General features: G+C 50.2%; 1 protein-coding gene across 2 annotated transcripts; it reads right to left on the reverse strand.

Moving 5' to 3' along the window:
• Positions 1-3,989: 3,989 nt before the first annotated feature.
• ARHGEF5 (Rho guanine nucleotide exchange factor 5) lies at positions 3,990-27,147 on the reverse strand. Of its 2 annotated transcripts, XM_086687790.1 has the most exons (17): positions 27,011-27,147; positions 22,255-22,385; positions 20,324-20,588; positions 17,426-19,333; positions 16,891-16,948; positions 16,396-16,460; positions 15,937-16,190; positions 12,939-13,099; positions 12,283-12,435; positions 11,873-12,002; positions 11,499-11,573; positions 10,966-11,055; positions 9,688-9,845; positions 8,925-9,086; positions 7,306-7,376; positions 5,431-5,535; positions 3,990-4,724 (listed from the first exon to the last, which is right to left on the reverse strand). In XM_086687790.1, the coding sequence occupies exons 3-17, from the start codon at positions 20,352-20,354 to the stop codon at positions 4,567-4,569; spliced, it is 3,579 nt and encodes a 1,192-aa protein (XP_086543916.1). In that variant the 5' UTR covers positions 20,355-20,588; positions 22,255-22,385; positions 27,011-27,147; the 3' UTR covers positions 3,990-4,566. The 2 variants fall into 2 exon arrangements, with proteins under 2 accessions (XP_086543916.1, XP_086543908.1); XM_086687782.1 differs by having other exon boundaries at positions 17,426-20,588.
• Between the last annotated feature and the right edge of the window lie 223 nt (positions 27,148-27,370).

Below are 27,370 nucleotides of genomic sequence, written 5' to 3' on the forward strand. Positions count from 1 at the left end.
AAGATCCTCTTGTGTCCTCTCCTACCCGAAAAGCAAACAGCTGCCTCTTTACACACATACACACACCCACGTGCACACGTGCTCCGGGGACCCGCTAGTTCTTTAAGGCCCTCCTGTGCTAGGATGACAAACAGCTGTGAAAACCACACCTTATCTTCGTTCCAGTCTGTGGCCTGGCCAAATCTGGCTACTAACAATTCCACGTGTCTGACCTCCACCTCCTCCCCCTTTCCCTGAAATAATCGGCCCACCCGTGTTCTGTTTCCTCAATCCTTGCATTTTATCGCAAGTCCCCTTCAACCTTTTGTAATGAGCACGAACATTACAATGACAGACACTTGCTGAAATCCTAGAGGAGAACATCGGGCTAGGGCCGTTCAGATTCCTAGTTTGTAACTAACTGGCTGTGTGACTGTAGGCAAGTCCCCTCCCCTCTCCAGGCTCTACCGTGACAAGTGAGGCCATGAGACACAAAGATCCCAAGGGTTCTTTGGACTCCAACAGTGGATGACTCCCTCCTCCTCACCACAAGCTGACCTTAATAAGAAACCTCTCCGGAAGTGCCTGGATGAGCCCCATCCAAGGGTCCCTGCTTTCTCTGCCCTCTGCATTTTCTTCCTTCTCCCGGGACCGTCTGCTTCTCTGAGGGTGAAAGCCTCTTGCTGAATTGGTGGACTCTCCCGCAGTAACCCCTGGCCTCTCTGTTGCCCGCGGCCTCCTTTTCCAGAGGATTGTGAGCTTTCTCCCTGGTGTCTGAGAGCCCCTCGGTCTGTGAGCAGATTTAGAGCATCCACCTCCATGCAATAAGCTGACTCGGCTCCCACTGTACTTCTGAATTTCCATCTGCATTGTTCAGAGATAATTGCCCTCTGAGAGGCGCGGGTAAACTGCCAGGAAAATATTTATCTGCCCATTGGTGCTCCTGGGGAAGGTTGTGGGCCAGACGGTGCTGCCCCTCCCAGCAGCAGGCTCTGCCCTCAGGCCCATGACTCATCCACAAAGCATCAGGGATCAGAGTCACTCCCGCCAAGCTCCTTTGCCAGCTTGGAAAAAGTTTATAGGCACACCAAGCCAGCTCCTTTTCTCCGCACATTCTCTGCTCACAGGCCACCCAGAAGGAATAAACACCCTCGTCCACTCACCTGCATTCCCTGAGTCTTCTTTGTGATCGTGGCCTCGTTTCTTTGCAACGCTCCCTGGGAATTAGGCAGAATGAATGGATGCTTTGCTTCCCCCTCTTCCAAGGGACCGGCTAGGGAAATGTCCACTCCGTAAATGCCATTTAAAACGGGAAGGTTGGAAGAAGTGGGTCAAAAACTTGCTAGTGCAGAGAACGTTCTCAGTACATTTGAGTCAGGACTGAACTTGGCATCTGTTCCTCGTTAGCTCATTGGCTGGTAACCTTTGCCCCCCCCACACCTGATTTCAGAGTTAGACGATTACATTCAACACCAGCCTTGGAGTTGCTGGAATCACGCAGCTCCTGAGTCATGTTTACAGCAAATGAAACTCTAGGGTCACTGCACTGTTAGTGATAGAACCAACAGACATTTATGTAGAGGTTTGAAGAACACAAGTCTCAGCGATGTGTCCTGGGGTGGGTGGGTGAGAAGTAGTTGTCTAGAAAAGGCCACTGTACCCAACTGCTGCATTTCTAATGTCACTAACGAGAGAAAGTTATGATAAGGGGAGTATCACTTAATACTTAAAAGAGTACAGACTATTATAGATAGAGCAACAAGGGATCAGAGGAAACTGGGCTCATTTCAAGGGAATAAATATACGTGTGAAAGAAGGGGAGCCAGTGAGTATATTTTCTTTTAGATTTTCAAAGACTTTTAACCAACTTCTATCCCAAAGGCTAAAAAAAAAAAAAAAAATCACTCATCATGGGACCAATATCCACTTTGTTTTGAATCATGGATCTAGAATTGTTTCAGACACAGAACACAAAATTAGGGGAAATAAATACATCTCAAACTGTGAGCCTTCCAGATATTAACATGTAGGCTGAAATTATTAAAATTATTACAAACAACCACAGCAGAGCAAATAGTACACAATAAAAAACTTAAGATCATAGTTAACTGTAAGTGAAGAGTTAATGGTGAAAATAAATTTTAAAGAACAGCTTTCTAAGCTGTGTTAGTGGTAAAAGTGATAGATGGAAATTCAGTGTGGTCAAGGGCACAAAGGAAATAGTTCAGCAGAAATCTGCTAAGCTCCAGGCGTGTTACAATCCAGAAAAGGGCGATAAAGAACTACCCTTGATGTCTCTTGAAGACACTATCCATGTGCATGGTTTTGCTTAAAAACAAAAACAAAAACACTATATATTCATACATGCCTCAGATGTTAATTCTGTCCCAAACATGTTGGTAATGGTTGTTTGCACAATCTCTTATCAGAAATTGCTGTTTCTAAGATAATGACGTCAATCAGAATTCAAGAATAAATTGTGTTGAATTATGGAAATCTGAAGAAAGAAGAAACAATAAGTAGACCTATACCCAATTCTCCAAAACCCAAAGGATAGAAAATTTAGCAATTCAACTGAGTAGAGATAACTCATATCTAAGTTTTTGTTTGGTTTTTGTTTTTAAAACAAAAGACAGGCAGAAGCCAATTGTCTTTTAATCTCCCAGATTAGGTGAGAATAACCCAATTAAATGAATACATATTAAATATCTAAAGGCAGTTTTAGTCTTACAAATGTCAGCTTCAAAGACACCCAGAAAGCCTTAGCAACTTCAAACAAAGAAGTAGTCATTCAACTAAGAAAATTATTTGCGTGTGTATCATTCAGAAGTTGACATTTTATCTCTTTGGGAAAATAAGGGAGAATTTGCCTAGAAAATATAAAGATTGGGATACGGCTCTGTTTGAGCCACATGGCCAGTAGTCAAATAGTGGTTTGAACAAATAATGTGGATTATGTTAATTATTAAAGCTATTAAGAAGAACCAATTGCTAATTTACATACAGTATATACATATTAATATATCATATATTAATAATAAAAAGCTGGCTTTATGAAAATAGTGAAAACTTCAATTGAACTTCTCTAAAACCATCCCTATTTTAGATTTTTCAGTCATGTCAACTTCTTTAGGATAAGTGAGTCCCATCTTACTACAGTGATAACTTTTCTAAAAATTAAGCCAGCTAAACTATATTTTAGGATGGGTAGAAAACAGAATGTGTTAACAAACATGAGACTATTGTGTTGTATCATCCTTAATTGGGTAGAGGACAAAATTTACACCATTATTCTTACCTTTGCACAAAGCTGCAATGCAATGCTACTCCTGGGCACTCCTAAAGATGAAACAGAGCAGAATGTCCACGGAAGAACTATAATGATCCAGCTTAAAAGGTGACTATGTGAGGGCTCTATATGAAAAATCATACAGTGATGCTAAATCGAGGAAGGCAATCCAGTAGGATATAGAGAATCCTATATTGCAGAGCTGGATAGGACTTTGAGATTACTTGGCCCAATCCTGCCTTTTACACTTAAGGAAACTGAGACATGGACAGGCTGAACTATGGCAGTACAGCAAGATGGTCTCTTGACTTGGGTTCTAGGACTCTTCCATTATAGCACGCTACTTTTCACAAAGAGGATGAAACAGCTGGGAAGATACCTTCATCATAATTCAAGTCAAAATATAAAATCACGAATGGTCTCAGTAGGATTTCCAAATCCATTCGAACTAACCTATGCTTAACTTATAGGTTCAGTAAAAAAGGTTTGAATGGGGTTTTTACCACTCGTCAATTCCTTTTAATCCCTTGTACAACCTCTGAGGCTGTAACAAACAGAAAAGCTGCCCAAACTCTTGGGAATCATAAAGCAAGAGTTGGCATCTGCCCTGATCTAGGCACCATCTTGGTCTTTCATGGTACCTAAATCAAATGGCCTAGAATTCTCACGGAATTCCATGTTCCAAACCCCGTTCAGTGCTCAGGAGTCTGAGAAGAAAACACTCAGAGAAGTGCCAAGTTTATTAGCGTGAGAGAGTACAACCCTCACATTGCCACCAACAGACATAGATCCCAGAGATGCATGCCCTGACCTCACACCAATAATTAGGGAAAATCTCTTGAGTTGGAAGGCACCTTAGAGGTCACTAGCTTGATCCTCTCATCTGATGTGTTAATCCCCCTTAAACATCTCCCTCCAGTGAACTGAGATCAGATTCTGTTTAACTTGTAGCCGCGATGTTAACTTTGGTCAGCCCTGAATCTGTACTCTGGAAACAGAGAATGTTTAAGTACTATATGGTAGTAGAGGTAAAGTTCCTTGGCTTAGGCCCCATTTCTCCCTTTTCTTATGAGAAAAGCTTCTCAGAGTCCAGTGCAAAGTCCTTCAAAATCCCTCCACCAAGCACAAAGCACAAAAACAGGAGGTTTGGGACTAGCAACTGGTAGCTGGGTTTTTGTTCTTGAGTTTTCCGAAGGTCTAGTTCTTGGTCCACAGAAAGCATCTGTTGAAGGGTTCTGGGGCCAGCCCTTTCCAGGAACATCTTGTCCTTATGCTCAGGGGATTCCTCCCAGAGAAAGCTAGGTCTGCTGTTCCACCAGCTGTAGTTTGGCAGTCTTGACTCGATGAGCTTCCTTCAGGTTCCGGGCTCGGACTTCTGGGTTGGAAATGAACTCCACTTGTTGCACAGGGAACCAGCCTCGCTCCCCATCTGAGAGTCTCATGCCCTCCAGCCAGCCTACAGGCAATGGGTGGGAAGAAGAATTACCCAGGACAGACTCACAATAATTCCCCCAGACTTTTCTGAATGGTAAGGCTGAAATGACTAGGGAGGCCCCAGCATTGGGAAATCCAGTCTCTCAGTATGTTAACCATGCTGCTCTAGGTCTGGCAAGGTCTACAACTGCCTACTCCTGAACTACTCTTACGCATTCAACTATGTTTCCCCCAAAATATATGTTGAAGTTCTAACCCCAGGTGCCTCAGAATGTGACCTTGTTTGTGAACAGGGTTGTTGCGGGTGTAATTAGTAAGGTTAAGATGAGGTCATACTGAGTAAAGTGGGCCATTAATCCCATATAATCAGTACCCTTACAAAAAGACAGAAATTTGGACACACACACACACACACACACACACACACACACAGAAGGAAGACAGAGGTAGATATCGGAATTATACTGCCATAAGCCAAGGAATACCTGGAGCCACCAGAAGCTGGAAGAGGCAAGGAAGGATCTTCCCTGAAAGGCTTCAGAGGGAGTACGGCCCTGCCAACACTTTGACCTCGGATTTCTGGCTTCCAGAACCATGAGAGAATAAACTTCTATTGTTTTAAGGCACCGTACTTGTGGTACTTTGTTATGCAGCCCTAGGAAATGAATACATCTACCTATAGTGTCCCACCTCCAACGCCCAGCTTACTCATGGGCTCTCCCTCTTACCATCGCTGCTCTGCTGAGTCACCATGACCACGTCTGCCTTCTCTAGCGCCAACTCGTCATTCTCTCGGGGTTTGTAGGCTCGAAGGCACTGTACTTGCGGGGAGTCTTTGGAAGAGAAGAGGGCGAAGAGAGGTTAGGAAAGGCAAATGACTGGACCAGAAGAGGAATTACAGGGGAAGCATATGAGGACTCAGGATAAAGTCTGGGCTTTAGAAAGTTACAGACAAGTGAGACAGAAGAATCTTTCTCCTCTACCAGGAAACAAAATGGCCAATAAGGAAATGAAAATACTGGAACTGAAATGAGTCAAAAATTCTATTTCTCTGGGGAAGATGCATTGAGAAGTCCACTGTAACAACCTTCAGTGACTCATTACAAATACTCAGATTCTGCTAGAGGCCCACCTTCCCTCTGTAACTTTCCCTGACTCTTCAGTCCACCAAGGATCCTGAACTCCTTTAACACTAATTGTCTAGACCACACCATCTACCCTTGTCTAATTGCCTTGTGTATGCGTTCTGCCTCTTCAACTAGATTGTAAAATCTGAAGCTGTGACTCATTCTCCATTTTTGTCACAGTACCTACCAGATCGGGCTGGAAGAGCTGCAGCCATGGGGCTCCAGGTACAATCAAAGTAAGGCACTCAATCCCCTCAGCTTTGGTTTCCCCACTTGTAAACGACTGGGTTGATCAAGATGACCCCTCGGGAGATTCTGGATTTTCTGTATTTCTGTGTTTTTGTGAGCCAGACGAAATTTCCATAGTTTTTAAGATCAAGATAACAAGCCTCAGAGGTCTTCTGACCCATTAGCCTCCAAACTTACACTCTTTCTCCTTTACCACACTGCACTGGTTCCCTCAGAAAACAAACAGAATGCTGCATTATTGTCTGTATTTCATTTACTTTTCTTTTTAATATTTACTAATTTTTGAGAGAGACAGAGAGAGAGCAGGACAGAAGATCCGAAGTGGGCTCTGTGCCGACAGCAGGGAGCTCGATGCAGGGCTCAAAGTCACAAACTGTAATATCATGACCAGAGCTAAAGTTGGACGCTCAACTGACTGAGCCACCCAGGCGCCCTGATCCATTTTCTAAAGCTTATCTCCAATCTGCCACTCATAAGACCACAGTGAAGGAGGACATCTTGCCTTCCTTCCAGCTGGGGGACTGAAGGCCAGCAGATGGGTTCACAGAGTGAATAAGGTAACAGAACTCAGTTTACAACCTGAGTTCTCCTACTTCCTTTTCAGAGGTTCTTTGTATTTGTTTGTTCTTTTGAGTCACCAGTGTTCCTTTGTGTTCAGTTCCTCTCTGGATACCAGTTAGGGAATTCTCGCTGAAGGACAACTGTGGGGCTTTAGGAGACCCAGAAATCTACTCTTCACATGAATGCCAGACACATGCATAATGTGCGTGTATGTCTGTGGCTATCTGGAAGCCTGGGCTAAGGGTGGTGAGCTCAGGTCATTCTTCACAGGAGAGGGTGTGGTTATGACAGATTTACTGGGTTGCTTCCTTCCACAACTCCTACTCCAACCATCCTATTTCTCCCTATTTCCCCAAGACGTTCAGGCAGGTAAAATCTAGGCAGAATAATCGCAGGATAGATTTACAGGGACAAATATTTAAAAAGAGCAAATTATGGCCCAAGGGAGAAGATACACGGCAGAGGAGGTGGTGCCATAGTGGTGAGTAGTCTTAGGTGAATCATCTCAGCTGCTTAAGCTCCAATGGCCAGACTTCCACTCTGAAATTCTGGATAAAAGCAATAAGTGGAAGGTTCTCAGAGTTACCACCCAGCCTCCTAAAGTCCTGCATCCAAAGGTGACTTCTGGCCCTGCCATTTTTCTCTGCCTTTTATACCCTCACTCACCGTAACACTCTAGAAGGTCCAACTCCTCTCTGGGCATGGCCAAGGCTGAGATCCATCGAAGCTTTTCACTTCTGAGAAAACAAAGCAGGGTCAGCTGCTTCAGCTGTAGCTCTGGGGTAGAGGACAAAGGCCAAGGATGGGGTAGGGAAATGACTGTGGGAAAGACTTGGCCAGTTCAAAGCATTGTTTAGTTCAATGACATCAAGCACAAAAGTCAATGGGACTTTGCTTGGTTGGAAATAGAAGATCTCCAACTGTGTGTTAATGTGTTTTGTCACCCTTTATTTTTCTCCTTCTCTTTCCAGGCTTACCCTCTTAATGGCATATCTTTCAAGTGGGGACATAATGTCAGCTGTCAATTAGACACATGAGATTTTCCATTTTGTAATAAGCAAGATGTCCATCTTAGTTTAGATCCCCACTATCACTCTGCAGAATTCTCTACACTCTACTCCCCACCTCCCTTCCGCCAAATACTTCAGAGATGAAAAATATTTTGTAATCACAATTAGATCGGGGAGATATCTGTGCTATTTTTTTTTTTTTTTTTTGGCCGTGCAATATAACCCAAGCTGATTTTGTAATCATCTGAAGGATTTTGCATTATCTTAGCCTCTGCTTCCAAAAACGCTGGAGTAATTGAGAGCTGACACTATTTCTATTCCAGGAAGAGGCTGCCCCAAATACTAAACAAAGAACAGGAGTCTGTATCTGGCTACCTGACTGTGGTCACAGTTTGCATACAAACCCCTGTACCAGCCCCTCTATTCCATAAGTGAAGACGGGTAAGGTCGATCCTACCCAGAGATGTCTTCCAAGAGACAAAACGGAAAAGTATCTACAACATAGGGATCGATCCTCAGACCGTTTGGCATCATGTCAAACCTTTAAAGGGAGAGGCTTCTTGTATCTCTTGTAACAGCAGCAACAGCTATGAGCTTAGAGTTTGTTCATTGTTTTAGGCACTGTTACTACATTTTATAGGTATTATTTTTAATACTCCCCAAAATGTATGTGTATTATATTATTATAATAATGTAATTATATAATATGATATATTATAAAATATATAACATAATATATTATAATATATAATAGTGTATATTATTATTATTATTACTAAAAACATGAGCAAATCACAGTTGTCAACACTATGGATTTCTGCTCAACAGAGGCCTGGGTTGGAAAGTGGGAGGGAGGAAAGCTAAAGACACCCCAGTGCTTGTCTTAGTCACAAAGTGTCCACCAGCCTTCGGCACTGAAGAGTTTCTGGCTTATACACATGACTCGTGGACGTCAGTAATTCAATTCTTTAGTTACTCCATACCAGCCCGTCTCTTCTCTGTTGTCTCGCTCACTTTGTCCTTCTTGACTGAAGAGCAGAAAATAGATGCTAAACATCGGCAGCAACTCTGTACCCCTTCCCACCCCGTCTCCTGCAAGTCGTCTATTAGCTCAGAGTTTGGGTTTGGATTTCTCCTCGGATGCTCTCAGTCCGGAATGGGCTAGATCGTGCTGCGGCTGTCCTCTGGACACAGTTTCTGCCTCAGCCCCACTTTCTTCCCAGGCTGTCCTCCCTTCCTCCCTCCCCCCGACTCCTCTGCCCAGCCCCATCTCACTGGGTCTCTGTGCTGAAGAGGAACTCAGTCTGCGTGCCCTGTGCGTTGTGCAGCAGGAAGAGCCGGAAGAGGTTTTTGTGAGGTCCGTGTAGCTTCATTTCACACTTTTCCCCTCGGATGGAGGAGAAGGGAGCATGGTCGAATACCAGGAACCGGCTACCCCTGCAAAATACGAGGCTTTTCAACTTGATTCTACAGTTGTTATGCTTATCCACCATCATACCTTTGGATTCAAAATCCCTGTCCTTTGCAGCTTGCAAATCCTCATAAAAACCACGAGATGGTGCTACCTTGTTCCCAAGATGGTGGCTCCAGAGTCCCCAGGGATTTGTCACAGAGCTGGGAAACCACATGTCTAGTACAATGAATACTTCACCACTTTAAAGAGTTGAAGAGATCAAATCAATACAAATTTTCTAAAGCCCTTAGGACCAAAGAGTTAGGATCTGGAATTGGCTAAGAACCTCTAGACTAGTAGGCTGAGTTTAGCCCAAACACGCTAATTTGAGAATGTGAGCAGCTCATTTGCTACATTTTGCTCCATGTCTACAACATAGTTCAGGCCCTGCCACGTGATCTTGTGACATAATTTGGTGGGATCCCCTTTTTTGCTTCGGACCTTTCTTTCTCTTCTCTAGCCCATGACCTGCACTCCATGGGTTGAGCCACTGAAAAGGGCTCCCCCAGGAACACGACCCTTTACTGTCCCTTTTAGTCCTGCCCTCTGGCCCCATCCCCTTTCCCTCCCGTTCTAGTCACTGACTCTCGGGGCCGAGACAGCAACAGACAGTCGTTGAAGAGATGCAAGTGAACTGGACGCGTGTTCAGTTTCCTTCGCGGCCCTGGGGAGAGACTGAACTCGAGGGCCGTCAGCTCTCCACTCTTCACCAGCCAGCGTGACTGCGATATGAGCGGGAATATCTACAGGGAGGGGAGGACAGAAAAGGCAGGGCGTCACAGACAGGGCAAGCGAGAGGCTTCCTTGGTCCCGCCCTCCTCACCATGCCTCTTCCTCGTGGCTTCCGCCACTGACACCCTCTTCCACATCATCCTTCCTGTTCATCACCCATCCACTTAGACTGCTCCTCCCAGAGCCCTCTACCTACCACTGTCTACTGTGTGGCCCCCACGTCCACCCATCAGGCGAACAGAAGGTGCCTACGCTCCAACCCAGGACAGTGACTATGTGACAAAGCCCAGCCCTAGAAGCCTGAACTGAAGGAGAACCGGATGACCCCAGTCGAGGCATGTGAAGGAACACAGCAGGGAACCGTATGCTGCGTGTCTTAGAAGTTAAAGGATTTGTGCAGTTCTGACATTTGTTCTTTCTCGGATTATAACCAGAGACATAACAGGAGCAGCTGGAGTCATATGTGGGAATAGGGATAAGGAGAAGTAGGTGGGGTCTGCTCGGAGTTGGAAGTTGGGTAAAGACGGGGTGCTGGAATACAATTAATACGGGGATAAAGGCTTCCCCTCTCTTCGAGGGAAATGAGGATGGGACCTGTTCTGAGGTGGAATCTGAATGCGGAATGCTTATTTTATATTTGTATTTTGATGGGAGATTTTGGCCCTATATTTGGAATCCATTTCACATTGCGTTGGTTAGATTAGATGAAGACTTGATCAAATATTGACTGATTTAAGTACCAAATGTTATTGTCATCAAGGCTTACACTGATAGGTTCTCTCTCACCTGTCCCATTCCCAAATGCACATTCTCCCCCTCAGGTAACCCCTGTCCTACCTTTCTCATGTGTCCCTTCCAGCCTATCTCCACATAGACACAAGCAAATGCACGCACAGATCTGTACCCACAGTAATATGCTACGGTACGCACAGCTCTGTGTCTTTCCCTTTTCAATTAACAATATACCACAGAGACTGAAGTAGGCATTTGGGTGTCCCAGAAACAGGCCAGAATAGAAGACACACAGTAGTAAGGGCAGAGACCGGGACGGCGCGAGCAAGATGGTTCTACGCTAGAGGCTGGCCTGTGGCGGCTTCCCAGGCAGGGTGGGGGTGCAGGGGACCAACTCACTTTGCACTCAAACTCAATCTTCTGGCTCAGGTAGATGAGCTCCTCTGTCCGGCGCATCCTCTGGACATTGTTGTTGCAGTCTCGGATCAGCTGAACCGTGGGTAGGTTGAGGAAAGAGGAAGAGCACTGTGTTAGAGGCTTTGATCTTTGAGTCCTCTGCAAAAATCTGGAAGTTGGTTGCGACGGCCTCCGTCTTTTCTAGCAGGCTGGAATGGTGTGAGGGCAGCACCAAATGGCAGTTCTAGGCCTCGGGTATATTTTGTATGACCTGACGCCATTCCGGGGCGGAGTGGATGTAAGATTTAATCTGGGGCTGGTGGCAGTGACAGCATGGCCCCTTGGTGTAGAGCATCCTCAGTGTGGGAAGGAGGCTGGGGGGAGGGGGCTGGTGTCTGGAGGTTTGGTGGGTACAGTGAGGTGGCTGAGCGATCCCATGAGCAGGGACCCCTGCTCTCTGGAGTCACGGGCCTGCGCAGAAGAATTCTCTGCGAAGGACAATCCTGGGCGTCTGAGTGGGGGTGGTGGCTGCTTACCTCCTCCAAGGCATGATGTGCCTTGGTGGCTTCTGCTTCCTCTGAAGAGCCAGGCTGTGTTCTCTTCAGAATGTTCTGTAGGACAAACAGTAAGCAGGAGCCAGATGGAAAGAAGGGACGGGAAAACAGGAAGAGAGAATTGTGGGTAAGCTACTGAAGTCTAGGAACCAAATTTTTGCAGCAAATTCACCCTGAGGGAGAACGGTGAGGGCGGTGGGCAGAAGAAGGCTCACGTGGTCCACAGGGTGTGGAAGAGGGGCAGAAGCATGCATGGTCCCGGGCCCTGGGGCTCCCGGAGATCATCTCTTTCGGGTGGAAGGAAGAGGTCTAGGGGACAGGGCGGCGGTGGGGGGGAGGGGGGGGACGTGTTGTACCTGAAGCAGCAGTTTGAGACGGGTGATGCGCTGGAAAGGCAGGATCAGGAAGGACTTGAGGGAAAGGCGCTGGCAGACAGGATCGCTCTCCAGCTTCTCCAGAACCTCCCGGAAGCTGCTGTTGCTGTTCCTGCGTGGGCAGCGAGCCTCCAGTGAGGAGGGCCGTGGGGAGGACTGGGGACACAGCGGAGGCACAGGGAGTAGAGATGCAGTGGAATGTCTATGGTGGGGGCACCCACATGTGACGGCTGAGGGCGTCTGACCCGGAAGGTGCTTAGGGGTTGGGATCACAGAGCAGGCACAAGAAACATGGGCTCTTGGGATGCTGCTCGGGATTGGGGCCCGGGGGTTTTAGTGCAGCAAGGTCACTGCAGGGCTCGCGTGGGGACTGAATAGGGATCAGGTCTCACAGCAGGACTTGGAAGGTGCGTTCCTGGTAGGTCTGGTTGGTGACGTAAGGCAGGTAGACCCGGCGGAAGTTGGGGGCATGGTTCAGGACCACATCGCACACTTGGAAGGTGAAGATGTTGTTCTCGAAGTTCTCCTCCAGGTCTGAAAGGAACCTGTACGGTATTCACACACGTCTCATGAGACTTGGGGGCCTCACGTGAGCAGCTGACGGACCCCTCCTACACCTTGAGTTTGTGACTCCTTCTTCCTGTTAGGCGGTAACTTCTACTGACTGTCCTTAGCTCGGTGCCCCTGCCGTGCTCTAGCGTTCTCTCCAAGGCAATCCCTAGTTTGCCCCGATCTAACCCTCTGCTCCTTATATTCCATTTCTTGTTCTTCTTTTGGTTCTGCTCTGGCTCTCTGCCCTTCACCTGTTGCCCATATCCCACCTCCAGTGCATCCCCTCAACCTGGGAAGCATCTCTCATTCCTCTGTTTACCCGTTAACGGATCTACCCACCCGCATACCTTCTCCCCTTCTTTGCTCTCCCTATTCCCACAGCGCTGGGAATCATGGAGGGAGAGCAAGGAGAGGGTTTCTGGGAGAAAAGAAAACCCAACTGACAGTTTACAGGCTAAAGACACCGAGGCTGAGTTTGGGACAAGAGGAATCTCACGTGGTGCTGACTTCACGCACGTCCTGTAAACGAGAGAAGAGCCACTGGTATTCTTGGTTGGTAAGGGTGGCCCGCAGTGGGGTGGAAAGCTGGAAATGGTCCACTGCCACATGCAGACTGCGCAGGTATGAGGCTTCTGACACGATCAGCTCGAATTTGGCCTGGAGGGTAGGAGAGGAGATTGATTAAAAATAGTCACCGAGGGGCGCCTGGGTGGCTCGGCCGGATGAGCGTCCGACTTCAGCTCAGGTCATGACCTCACGGTTTGTGGGTTTGAGCCCCACGTCGGGCTCGCTGCTGTCAGCACGGAGCTGGCTTCAGATCCTCTGTCCCCTTCTCTCTCTGCCCCTCCCCGGCTCAGGCTTGCTCTTTCTCTCTCTCAAGAATAAATAAACATTAAAATAACATAAAAAAAAAACATAACATAACATAACATAACATAACATAACATAAAATCGTTCTGGAGTTCCTGGCATTTGCTAGCCACTGCATAATGTTCGAGGGGCAGAGCAGGGAAGGGGGCAGACCCTCTCTGATAGCTTGCAGTCACATCAGAGCCTAACCTGGTATCAGGACAGGGACAGAGCATTTGAGGCCGAGGGAAGAATGTGTACAAGCCCCTAAAGGTAGAAGAGAAAAAGATACTTTCAAGAAGCTTAAATAAACTGAGTGATTTGGGGAACTAAGTATTTATACTAAAGGAGTGGCAGGAGCTGGAGCTGGAGAGGTAAATGGGGTGTTGTCTGGAGGATTCCGTAAACAAGGTAAAACGGTTTGGACTTAAGACAACGGGAAGGTTAAAAGAGGCTTTATGTAGGGAAATAACCTGATCAGATTTGGTTTCTGTAAAGGCTATTTCTGAGCACGGCATGGAGAAAAGAGTCGAAGGGGCAGGGGTGTCACGTTAGGAAGCTGTCGTAGTAATTCCGGGTGACAGATGGAAGCCTGAATGGCCACGGGGATGGGAGAGGTAGGCCAGTTTCGTAACTTTTGAGGAGGCAGATTCGGAAGAACTTGGTTCTTTGCTAGAAACGGGGGCTGGAAGAGCAGACGGAGTCACAGCTAATGTGTCAGCTTTGGAGTTTGGTAGGTGAATGAATGGCGGACTGACTCACTCTCTGAGCCACAGGACTTTGAAAGAGGAACAGATTTAGGGGATGAAGGTGATTTGAGGTTTGGGGAAACACGGGCGCAAAGAGGATATTTGAGAACGAGTTGGTGCTGTTGAGGTTTAATGGAGAAGGGCCAGCACGTGAGAACTTGTGTGGACTTTCCAGCAGGGGGCGCAATGGCTCACGGCCCTGTCCTTGCGCTGGGCCACCCCTACTCTTCATCCAAGCCTGCAGCTTCGGGGTAGATGCACGAACAGAACAGAAAAGGCAAAGAAGACACACGCACACACCTGGGTAATGACCCTGGTAATGACGGTTGAGTCCTGGTTCCAACATTCAACTGGCGACAGGACTTGGAGTGGCTCATTTAACCTCACTGAACCTCAGAGCTTCTTGCCTTTTTGTGTAGGTACAGTGACCCCCATGTCATAAGGACGTTGTGCCAGTCACCAGAAATGGGGTTGGTGCAAGCACTTCGTAGACCCCGGAAGTGCTATTTTATGAAAGGACTATGTGCATATAAGCACAGAGGCTTCTCTTCTCAGAAACGGAGACCAGGGCTGGCCCAGCAGCCCTGGTGGGCTCCCCAGTATGCTGGAGTTGGTGAGAGAGCCAGGGTCCAAACGTTCTCCTGGTGTTTGGTCCTTAAGTATTGGGCAGATCACTGACTTTCTACATATCCTCTGTATGCTTGACAAGCTGAGGTCAGAACAAGAGCCCCAAGCCTGAGCCTCAAAAAACCTAAACAATTTATAGCTGCCTCTGTTTGATTTGCTTATCTCTAAGTCCTTCTGGCCAACATTTTCCTCCTTCCCACCTCCGAGAGAGGGAGAATCTGGCAGTAATATGTATCAAACTAGGCACCAGACTTCACACTAAAATCCAGACAGGGACATTTCATTTAAACCACATGGCCACCCTGAAAGGAAGACATCAGTATCCTCGAGTTTTAGGTGAGGAAACAGATTTAGTGAAGTTATCGAACTTGCAGTCACACAGCTAGTAAATGGTGAAGCCAGGATTCACACCCAGGTTGGCCTGACTTGAAATTAAAGTACAGTAGAAAACATTTCTTGGGTGACTACTGTGCATTGGGCACTTACCTTTTTTGGTTCTCCCACTGACTATTGGTGACCCAGTTTTACGAATGGCAATACAGAGAGGTAGAAAGAGCAAGTAATCTGGTCAAAGTTAAAGAGCCAGCAAACAGAGAAGTGGGCTCACAACCAGGTCATTTACTCTGGAAGCCAGATACACAAACATGATTCCGTGATGCCTTTCCATGGTGCCATATTGTCTTCCTGGGAAGAAAGGTTCTAACCCTATTTCAGATTGATTATTAAGAGCAGTTCTCCACGTAAAACCTATTAATGGTAATAAACACCGAACAGCCTTGCCACTGGGTCTAAGGACCGAGCTGCGAACTGATGGTCATTCCAAAGCCTCTAGGAGACCAGTGGACCACAGGACAGCTACAAAGGACTCAGCAAAAGAGCCACTGCAGGTGCTTTGGTTGAAGAGAAAACCTCCAGTGTCGTGTGGAACCCTGGTTGAAGAGGGAAATTTTAGCCTAGACTGAAGCAGCAGAGAAGGGATTAATTCCACACTCCTCCCAACAAATTCAGAGGCACAGTCACTTCCTACGAGCCCAAATAGTGACAGGTGGGAGGAAGTGGCCCGTGCCGAGTGCAAGCGGGGAGGAGGGCCAGCGGGAAGGTTCAGAAAGCAGTTCAGACGCATCAGAGCGGAGAGGAGCGATAGCCGTGGTGCAGGGGCACATGGTGGGTTTGTGATGGGGACAGCCTGCTCTTGCTGCCGGTGGCGGTAGCGAGCAGGAAATGAGAGCCTTTGCTTTCCCTCCAGTCCGCCCCTGCCCTGCCCGGTACCTCCTGCAGTTTTTGGTCTTCGTGGGTCATGGAGAGCAGCACGGTGCTATTGCGCACCACCGGGATCTCCTGCCAGAGGGAGCCGCTGGAGGCCACGGACAGGCGCTGCAGGTAAGACTCCGAGGAGACCAGGGCCCTCCGGGGCTGCCGCGGGGAGGCGGGCCCGGGCGCCTCTCCCAGGCTGTCCAGCCGCTGCTGGCTCTGAATCTCCTTGTTCAGAACCACATCGCTGTACTCCTGGTAAAGCAGATGGGCTGCAGGGGCGAGGCAGCACGGCAGAGGGAGAGAACGAGAGAGACGGGGACGCTGAGGCACAGAGACAGAAGCCGTCAAGCTGCTTCTGGCTCTCCTGGCAATCCTCTCTCCCCGCAGATATCACCACCCCGCAGTGGGGAGCCACGAGCGCCAGTGCTGGGCAGCAAGCCACGCGGGTCTACGGTTTTGTTTCAAGGTACTCACAGGAGTTGACGAGCTTCGAGCAGCGTCTTGAAAAGCCTGCCAACACCTCCTTTGGTTTCTTCTCCCTGTGGAGGCAAGCAGGGCTCTGGGGTGCTTGCTGGCCACTGAGGCAGAGAAGCCCCAGGTGACTATAGATGAGGTAGTCTCTGATTTCTGGGATGTGTGCTGGGGTGTCAGGGCTGAATCCCCTGAAGAGGCAAGTTGTGGCCCGACCCATTTTTAGGCAGTTCAGAGCTTTTCTGGAAGACATACTGAACTTTCACGGGGCGGTTAGTTCATGGCTAACGGGCCTACCTAGGAGGATGGGAGATTCAGACCCAGCTGACGGAACCAGGAAGATAAAAGATGCCCTTGCTCTGGAATCCTGGTCTATGTCTCTTCCCCTCCCCATCTCTGGAAGAGACAGGGTCCCAGAACCCCTGGCAACTAATGGAAATCTCGGTATCCTCAGAAGAGACAGTACAAGTGTGTCTATTAGGAGAAAACATGACTCACCGAAAAACGATGGTGTCTGAAGAGCCAGGGGATTTTTCTACGGCTGGACCTTTCGTCTCTGAAAATGGAAATGGTGGAGTAACGGGGTTTTAGAGGCACACTCTGACGGCCAAAGCAGGAAAGACCTAAAGTGGGAGACGTAGGCATCTGGGGGGATATGAGGGCTCAGCCGGGAGGACAGTGCCCAAGCAGAAAGCATGCGAGGACACTATTGCCGGGTAATGTCCTCATCCCTGGTGTCAGAAGACAAGAAGAGGAAGTTTCCTCTACTACTAGGAGGACACCGAGCTGAAGAGTTGGGAAAAACAAACACAATAAAAGAACACCATGGTGGGTGACAGGGGTAGAGGGGAAGGAGAAGGCAGAGTGCTCCAGTGAGCACCACAACACTCTGAGTTGAGGTTGGGTATGTGGATGAGTGAAGCCAGCAGAGGGAAGAGCAGAAGCCCTGGGGACAGAAGATGCGTGAGGTGGAAAGAGCTGGAGAAAGCGTGGTCCGACACGAGTGTCCCCATGATCCCTGCTCTTTGCTCACCTGAAGAGCCCTCAGGCAAGATAGAAGGCCTGCGCAGGCCTTGCCGATTCCAGCCCTTGTGCTTACTGGACCCCTCGCCAGGGTCTGCAACCTGCCCGCTGCCGCCCTCCGGGGGTCTCCCTGGGTCTCGCCTGTGGGGCCAGCTGGATGCCTTCTCCAGGTGGGGATGGCTGAGTTTGTCTGACTGCCTTGCTTGGCCTCGATCCAACCTCCTCAGGCCATTGGCTCCTTCCTGAGGGGCTGTTCTTCTCGAAGACCCTCTGGCAGGGGCCTCAGACTCTTCTGAGGGTCCTGGTTCAGAGGCAGGTCCCTGGAGCTCCAGATTCCAGGGCGTGGTTGGGGAAGAGGGACTCAGAAGGGTTGCCATGTTGCTGAAAGCCATGCCAGGGGACACTTCACTCTTATTCCTGCTGGTAGAAGCCAAAGAGTCTGTCGACCGACCCATAGCTGGGGGCCAGGAGGTACGTCCAACAGAATGGGGAGTGGAGACTGTCCACTCTTGACAAACAGGCCTTGGCTTGCCCTGACCCCCTGAATTCATGAGTCCTCCCTGAGTGCTCCTGCTCCTCCCCCTGGACTTTGGGGGTAATGGGGGTGGTTCAGTGGGGGGATCCATAATAGGGACAGGGGGTAGAGGCCTGTAGATCCTTGCACTACTAAAAGAAACAGGATGGTGGGACTGGGACAAATCAGGGGTTGGGGGTAATGGCTTGTTGTATCTCAGTTTGCGGGAGAACGAGGTCTGAGGAGGGTGGGGCGTGTCTGGGATAGAGGGCAGAGGTCGGTGCTGCCTTGCCACAAGGGGGTCAGGAACTGGGGGAAGTGGGCCTTTGGGGGGGCCATGTAGCCCCAAACCTGGGGCCAATGGAAGAGGATGGGCACACCGCTTCAGTGTGGAAACCCCTGCATGGAGATGGCTGTCTCTTTCCACCATGGAGGGTTGGACATGCCTCTTCTCTGGGGTAGGAGGGGGCAGAGGTTCATGGATCCTCGTATCTACAGAGACAAGGGGTGGGGAAGAGCCATAGGCAGGAGGCCCTGGGGAAAAGGCTGAAGTGTGTGGGGAGCCCCACGGCTGGCTGCTGTGGGGACTGCTGGACATTTCTGGATTTGAAGTGAATTCTTGAGAGTCTTGCCCCAGAGTGGATAATGAACTAGGGGATTCTGGAATGATCCTGTGGTCCCTACCACCTTTCCTGTCCCTTCTTGGAGTCACAGAGCCAGAGACGGCAGGTTTGGGGGGCCTCTGGGGCAACTCTGAATGGGAGAAGGAAAGTGATATTCCCAGCAGGTCCGGAGTCGGCTCTGTCCTATGAGAGCCCGGGAAGGAGTTGCTCCTCAGGTGCTGGACAGCCCCTGTAGGGTGGCTGGGGGGGCTCTGAGGGCTGGTCCAACTGGAGCTGGTGGAGATTTCCACAGCGGCCTCTGCAGAGGGGAAGCCATGGAGGGCAGCAGCGGGAGTCTCCAAAGCCCCACAGTGAGATGCCCTGTTGGTCCAAACAGACGCTCTGGAGGTTTCTAGAGAATGTGCAGCAAGAGACGGCTCCCTCCTGGGAGAGGCAAGTGGGGAGCTGGCAGATGATGATGTAGTTGTGCTGGGGGAAACTTCAGCAGGACTGGAAGGAGCTGAGTCTGGTGTCCTTGGAGGAGTCCCGGCTGTACTGGCAGAGGCCATCTCAGTCCCCAAGCCGAACACCGTCCCCTTCCCAGGCTCAGATCCCTCCTGCTGGCTATCCTGAGCTGCTTCTTGGTCAGGTGACTCCCCAGCAGGAAAAGAGCCAGGTAAAGAAACGGGCTGGCAGGACCATCCTCCTGGCTCCAGTGTAGGACCCAGAGCTGTAGGGGATAGTTCCTCAGCCCGAGGCTCCTTCTGAGTCCCAGGAGTACTGGTCATGGGGTAACAGGCGTCTAGAAATAAGTCACAGGGAGAAGAGACCTCAGGGGCTACCAGAGCCAGTGTGGAAACACCATCATGGGCCTCCCCTTCTCTGGTACTCTCTTGTCTGCCCTCTCCCCACAGCGGGTCCCCAACCCAACTCCCTGGTTCCTCCTCACTTGACCCTGCCTCCTCTACCTGCCCCTCCCCCGGCATCACTTGCCCCTGCAGACCTTGACCTTCTTGCCTTCCAGTTACTCTCCCTGATTTCCCCACCAGGCTTTGATTCTCCTCATACGGGGCGTCCACGCTCCCCTCTTCTGTCCCCCCTAACGCCCTCCTCCCCTCCTCTCCCTGCTGTAGACCTCGCTGGCCCCGAGACTTCCTCTCCTCCTCACCATAGCGCAGACTTTCCAATTCCCCACAAAGCCTCGTTCTTTCTCTCTGTTTTGTGAGCATCACATCACCCGGTGTCTGTTCCTGGCTTTGCCCGTGTTCTCCCTCCGTCCCCTTCTCCGGCTCTGCCAGTTGCTCCTGCTCCCCTACATGCCCACCCTCCCTGACAGTTCCTCCGTCCTGGAACCCCACTTCCGCTAGCCCCTGCTCCTCCAGCCCCTCGAGTACCCCTCTCCCTTGACCTTCTTGCGCCCCCAGAGACCGCAGCTCTTCCCCCTGCCTGACGGAGCCCCGTGGCTGGTTGGTTTCTGGCAGATGCTCTTCCCAGGCAGGTCCAAATCTGGGCCGAGCAGAGGTGTCTGGAAAAGTCTCCCCCTTCTCTTCTGCACGTTCCGTTCCCCAAATCAAAGAAGTGAGTTCTGGTCTAAATTCCATCTCCACGCGGCCACCCAGCTCACTGGATACCGGGACCACGTCCAGGTGTTCATCCTGGGCAGGACAGGCCCCGGGCTCTGCGGGAGCCCGTGTCCTTGCCCGTCCGTCCTCCGGGCTCTGAGGCGCCGCCTCCGGATGCTCTGGAGTGCCCCAGGTCTCACCCGCAGCGTCCTCCTGGTTGGTCTCCGCACCTGCAGAGGCTTCCTTGGGGAACGAGGTCATGCTCTCAGCTGCACAGCTGTCCACATCCCTTGGGTCTCTCTGCTGCGTCTCCGAGAGTCTGCGTCGCTCTGCCCAGGTACAGGATGGCGCCTAGCCTTCTCGACCTTCGGGCCCCCAGGCGGCGGTCTGACTGCTCCCCCTGAGGGCTTCAGGGGTAACACCGAGCTCTGCTATGGCAGGGATGGGGGTTGAGGCCCTGAGTGGGGGCTCCTCAGCCCGCATCAGGGCGAAGCCCTAGAGAGGAACAAAACACAAAGTGTCCATCACCCTTTCTGCTTCTACCTATCAAAGGAACACAGCAGAAAGGACCAGTGGGGGATTTCTTTGGTTCCACTTAGAGTCATTCTTTGAGACAAAAGATACTCGACAAAGTAAGCAAAAGCCTCTATAAAATGTATGTAGGCTTATTTATTTACCCATGTAATAAATATTTACCAATATTTAAGTGCGGGGCATTCAGTGGACAGGACAGAGAAAGACTGTGTCCTCATGGAGGCTTGTGGAGGAGACAGATAATAAATGATTCAATTAGAGGGTGAGACCGTTGTCAAAGAGCACCAAGGACTCCCAGGGGTCATTACTCTCTAGATTGCATTAGGTCATACTGTCTCTCCCGGTCTACTCTCTGGACACCAAGCGTGACTCAGTCCCCTATAACTCCCAGACACTATGAGTGACACACCCTAGATCTAACAGCCCAGAGAAGCAGAGTCTGAAGGCGGAATCTTCCTCCAAAGCTGCTGATTGGATTAAAATAGGTCCGGCCATTGTAGCAAGTGAGTCCGAGGTACTCAGGCGTAGTGTTATCTCCCTATGTACAGTCTGGATTTTACTCATCTTATTTTCTTCTAGAGTGTCTAGCAGGGCCTTATAACTCATTATTAATTTTGTACGCAATTTTAGAAGCAGCTGTTGTAAAGCGGAATGATAACTAGACTCAGTAGATTAGAACCAGAGCAGACATGGCGCTTGCCCCTTTCTGCCAGGTCCAGGACACCTGCCGGGTGGGTACCCGCTACTCTCTTACACCCCCGCTGCTTTCAACCTTATGAACTCCTCCCATCACTTCTCAGAAGATCGACCTCCCCACCTGTCTTCTCACTTCCAAAAGAATACCACGTCCCCCACCTTGCGAAGAATTTAGAAACCAACGGAGAGAGGTGCGGCTTCCACTCCTCGTGATTCAGAGCGCTCTGCGTTTGGCTCTTTCCACTCTTCCTGCTTCCTGCTCTGAAGGCACAAGAGGCGTCCCTGCCCCGAGGCGCCGTGTTCTTTAGCCCGGCTTCTTGTGGCATGGATTTTCTCTTCTTCTCACCCCTCGCCCCCTCTCTGTCAGAGCCATCCCACAACTGAAGCATGGCCCTGGCTTTCTCATCTAAACTGTAAAAGAATTGTTCATGCGTGTGGTCCTCACCTCCTCACCTCTCCACCTGCCTCTATCCGTGCCTCACTGGTACCGCTCTACCCACCGCCCCCACAATCGCCAACGTCGTGGCTCTTGTCGGTACTGGATACTCCTAACATTAGCACTCTTTCTGGTTATTTGCGAGACTACATACTCCTGGTTTAACCCTGGAAGATTTCCCAGTCCTCTGACCAGGTCACTGTGCCCCTCTGTCTACCACTTACCAGAGATCGTTCACGTCACTTCTCCTCTGTAGCATTTGTACGGTTACCATTCTGTGTGCATCTTGATTTACCATCTATCCCAAATAACAGGGGGTAAGCTTCACAAGATCAAGAGCTACATCCGTCTCGCTCAACTGTCTCCACCTAGCACAACACCCGGCCCACATTAAGTGCTCAGTAAATGGTTTTCAATTACAGAACAAAATTCTTGTCTCCCTCCTGGCCCCACCTGCCCCGTATCGCACACGTTGCCAAGTCCTGTTGAGCCCACCTCCTATGCACCTCACATCTGTGCACATCTCTCCATCCGCACTGCTAGCCCCTGGTGCGCTCTCCTGTCCTCTGTTACCAGGCCACCTGGGGTACAGCCTGGCCACCAGCCTCCACAGAGCTTCTCCTGCCCTGTTTAAAAAAAAAAAAAATTTTTTTAAGGTTTATTCATTTTTCAGAGACAGAGAGACAGAGTGCGAGCGGGGAAGGGGCAGAGAGAGAGAGAGAGACACAGAATCTGAAACAGGCTCCAGGCTCTGAGCTGTCCGCACAGAGCCCATCACGGGGCCCGAACTCACGGACGGCAAGATGGCGAGATCGTAACCTGAGCTGAAGTCAGATGCTTAACCAACTGAGTCACCCAGGCGCCCCTCCTGCCCTATTCCCAAGGCATTCTCTGCTCTGCATGGGAGTGATCCTGAAAAGCCCCATTTGTAGTTTAAATTCTTCAGTGGCCTCCGACCGCCAATGGGATGAAACCCAAACATTTAGCCTGGATTATATGCCCTCCACGCCTGGCCTCTGCCTTACTGCCCTCTGCCCCCGAACCCCCTACTCCCATGCTGTGGGCCTCTGCTGCTCCTGTGCCCGGCATCCTCTTCTGCCCCAGTGAACCCTTTATTTCTCTCACACTCACTGCACTTGTAATTACCAAGTTCATGTCTATTTTCCGGGCTAGAGAATGAACTTCATCAGGGCTCAAACACTGCCATGTTAGCTGCTCAGTCTCTTTGCCTGCAGCTTCCTTTGCTTGCCACAAAGATTTATTGCATGGATGAAGAGAGGAAGAAAACAGAGTTAAAAGAACATCACTCGATTTTTAGTTCGGTCTTTTACATATCTTGCTAGTTCTGCTCATTGTAATTTCAGACAGTTGTAGGAATCCTGCAATTTATTGGAACGGCCATTTTCTTATCTTTAAAAAGGGTTTAAATTCTTTCTTTGCAAGGAGTTCTAATGAAGATCAAATAACATTAAAATGTACAGTGTCAACTTTAAGGGTCACAGAAGCGTTAGGGATTGTAATTACTGCTAAGGAAAGAGAAAGAAGAAAAGAGAAATGTAGGATTCATGACCTGGAAGGATTTTTAGGGACATACAAGAGACACTTGCAGATGAGGAAAGTGAAGGTCACATAACCTAGGCACTTGTTCAGACTTCTTAAGCAAATGGTACAGGTGAACTCAAACCAAGGTCTCCCGACGCAAGTCTGTGAGAAGCAGCCCCAAGTCCTGCTGGAAGAAGCTGGCAGGTGGCTGGCCTAGAGAAGGTCCCAGGGGCCTACGGAACCCACAGCTGCCCTTGGACCCGCACATTTCCTATCTTCTCTAGGCTTAATGTGGGAGCCCAGCACCCAAAACGTCTGCTGTCCTGCTGAGATACTGCACACACATATACACACTGGCACAGGCACCCATCCACACGTGCACACAGGCCATAAGCCGCCCTTGCAGTTTCTACGCAATAGAGCCTGATATAACCAAACAGACAGGCCCCCAGCCACCCCGCAGATGTAGCGTGTGACAGGTTCCTGGCCACCCCATAGACCCAGATCCCATCTGTATGGGGCACAGAGCCACGTCTAACATAAGCATACTTGCGTAAAAGAATTTTTATGTCCTTTTCCAGTTAACTGACACGGTGGGTGATTTGCTCCCTATTTCTAGACCTCAGTACAAAATACTATAATCACTATGGATGATACTGTGACGTGACCCTATTCTCTCAACCACACATTAAATAACTATAGTTGCTCGCCGTAAACACTTTGTGAAACTTGGCTCCTACAGGCCTAAGAAGGCCTGTCACCCACATCTGTATTGTCCTGGCCCTGTCCCCACACACACTCTCATGTCCTCAGGACGGACGGCCTCTACATACACCCGTGTCTTCCTGCTCTGTTCAGGCTGCATCTCTCTGTACCCTGTGCCGCACAGACCTCTTCAGTTCAAGTTACACGATGCGTGTCTGTCTCCTACAAGCCCACTGGCACTATTCCTGACACTGCCTCTATCCACTAGGAAATAATGGCAGTCACCGGATCAGCCGCCATTTATCACAGAGGAAAAACATACCCTGTGTCCCCTATACCTGATCCTGTCCTAGTAATGCTATCGCAATCAGGTACAATGTACAAGTACAATGTAAGAAAGCTAAAGGAAATCTGCAAGCCATGGTTCCACTCGCATAAAGGCATCAGGAGAGAGGCTTTTTGGATTGCCCGTTATGTTAGTTACCTCCTCATCTCCACTGGGGGAAGGGGGTGAATAACCACCAATTATCAGAAAACGGGTAAACTGTGGCATCATGGTAAACTGGTCTTCCTCTAGACCAGAGACATTTTGCATCTGCTGACCCCATCCACATGTAACTTCTGGCAAGACAAAGCCCTAAGTCGCTCTATTAATAAATACAGCGACAGAGCTCAGTGTCTCCCTTGGAGCCCCCCAACACCTTAGGTCTCGTCCATTTCTAGTCACCAGACAGGGAATTGTATTTCACAGATTATCCCCTCCTCCCTATCATACTCCTTGTTCTTTGAACCGATGTTGAGTGTCATGTGTATTTTTCAGGACCAGGCTTCCCAGATTTTGTACTGTCAGATTCAAGTATTCTAGAATCTGACTTACACCAAACATCACTGCAATACTCTTGAGATTACAACACTACTGAATTTACACGATATCGTCTATACTCCGGCTCACCTTAGGAAAATACCGCACATATCAAAACGTTCTCATTTTGATTTAGAAAATAAGACCACCATACAGATATGTGCCTTTACTCACTCTTTGATAATATTGCCTGCAGTGTTACAAAGATACTAAAATAAGAGAGCTTTCTGGACCACTAGCTTGCCAACACCTGTGTTCTATCCATTTGAGGAAAGCCCCACCATCCCGATGAAAAGTGTAATAAACATCTCTTATGTGTTCCCTGATGCTTGAAAACACCACATCATCCGCTGTCTTGTAGACCACACGGGCTTACCTGGAACATCATTAGTGGCAAATGACATATACCCCACAAATCCATCCATGGCCCTGGTGCCATCCACATAGATAACATGAGCGTGAGCGCCCTCTGTGTGTCCTTAACACAGACCCTGAGGGGGACCTTGTTCTGGTCCACCTTGCAGACGCTATAAATGACCAGCTCCTGTTCACTCTATACACACAGTGACTCATCCCTGTCTACAGCAGAAGCTGCAAGTCACTTGTTTTGAGTCTACACCACTGACACTTCAGCAACACTGTTCCTGTTCGACCCATGATCCTGTGGGTGACCCCATTCTTGTCCACACCGCATTGTGACCAACCATTCCACACACCACAAATGACACGTTCCTGTCTATCGTACAGACACCATACTTCATGTGGCCACAGACAACCTCAGACAGACTGTTACGGGAAGCCATACACTCTGGGGACCCCTAATATATGAGGACCCCTGACTATATTTAGAATTACTGTGCTCTTTTAAGAGTACATACCTGCCTACCTCCCGGCCTCTCTCCTCCCTGCTAGGGTAACAACATGCAATCCTCCTGCTAAAGAGACTCTCTTAGAACTGATATCCCCATCCTTCCTCCTCCCCAGCCCCCAAGAACCCCCTCACTAGGCAGGTCTTCGGTTTTGTTAACCCAGGTTGGTTAACAAATGACCTCCGCTTTGCTGGGGCCCGGGGCCAGGAGCTCCCTCACGCTCCATGTGTAGGTAAAACAGTAAGTCTGAGAAAGAGGCCACATGCGGAGCTGTGTAGCTAGGAGCTGGGACTTCCGCAGGGGGCCAAGGCTGCAAGACCAGGAACGCAAGTCGCAAGTCGGGGAGCAAAGGAGGGAAGAAACTGGAAAGGAAAGTCACCCTCTCTCCCTGGTCTGACACACCCTTCCCCCTCAATCTGACAAGAGCCCTGGCCAGAGTTCACTTCTAGGTAGATGGGAAGGCAAATCTGTCTGGGGAATCCAAGATCCAGGAAGGGGAAAGGGCCTGAGATCTGAAACCCCAGGGGCATCCGGATTAGCTTTCCTAGGGCAGTCCTGCTGAAAGGCAACCATAAATGATGCTCAGAACTAGCGTTGATCCAGCACCCCCACCGCAACCCCATCTCATCTCCCCAACTGCAGAATGCAAAGTCACCATCGACAGAAGCTTTGGAAGTACTTCGAATATATGGGGGAATAGGGTGGGGGCAGGGCAGGAGTCCTTTTTACACGTTCAGGCGCTTCGTGGGGCATCGGAGAGGCGTGTACTTAGACGTACACAGCATGCGAATCCAGAGGAAGATAAATGAAGGAAGGCCCAGGCCCGGGGAAGAAAAAGGAGACGACAAAAAACACCTCTAGTTAGGGGACAAGGACCACAAAGGGAACCTCAGTTATTTCTTACTCCCGGGGGTTAGGTTTCCCCAGGGCCGAGACCCTGAAGGCAGAGGCCCGGGGAACATCTGGGGTCCGGGTGCCCACTTCCAAGGCGGGGACCAGGCCGGAAGCAAATTTTTCAGGCAAGAGCCTTCCCTCTAGCTTCCTTCCTCTTCGGACCAGGGTACTCGGTCACACACCCCGAACTCTGCCTAGCTGCCCTGCCCCCCATTTCCGGAGCCCGTGCCCGGGGACCCAGCTGGGGCTGGCCCGGGGTGGGGGGTGGGGGGGGTGAAGGCCTAGACTCCCCGTCCTTCCCGGCCGTCCCTCACCTCCGCCGGGGCTCTACAGCCGCCCCGCCCGGGGCCCCCGAGCGGCGAGGGAGGAGGGCACCCACCTGGGCAGTGTCACATGCCTTCTCGGCCCGAGAGTCCCCTCCGGGTCCCAGGCGCCGGCCGGCCGTCCCCGACGCAGGCCCGGCCGCCCCAGCCGCCCCACCCGCGGCCCGCCCCTCCCCGCCCGGACGGGAGGGAGGGATCTGGCTCTCCTAGGAAGTTTCAGGTGTGGAAACCGCGGACACACCTTCCTGGGGGAGGGGCAGGGCCCGGCCGCGCCGGGGCCTCATTGGTGCGAAGCAGGCTCCCGCGTCAGAGCTGGGAAGTGGCGGGCGGGCGGGCCCGCAGGGGAGCCCGGGGCGCGGGGCGCGGGCGGCGGGGCGCGCGGGGGGCCCCAGGGAGGGCGGAGGGGGGGGGGCTCT

Source organism: Puma concolor, chromosome A2, assembly GCF_028749965.1.
Source record: "Puma concolor isolate L17-30 chromosome A2, mPumCon1.1.hap2, whole genome shotgun sequence".
Taxonomy (NCBI): Eukaryota; Metazoa; Chordata; class Mammalia; order Carnivora; family Felidae; genus Puma; species Puma concolor.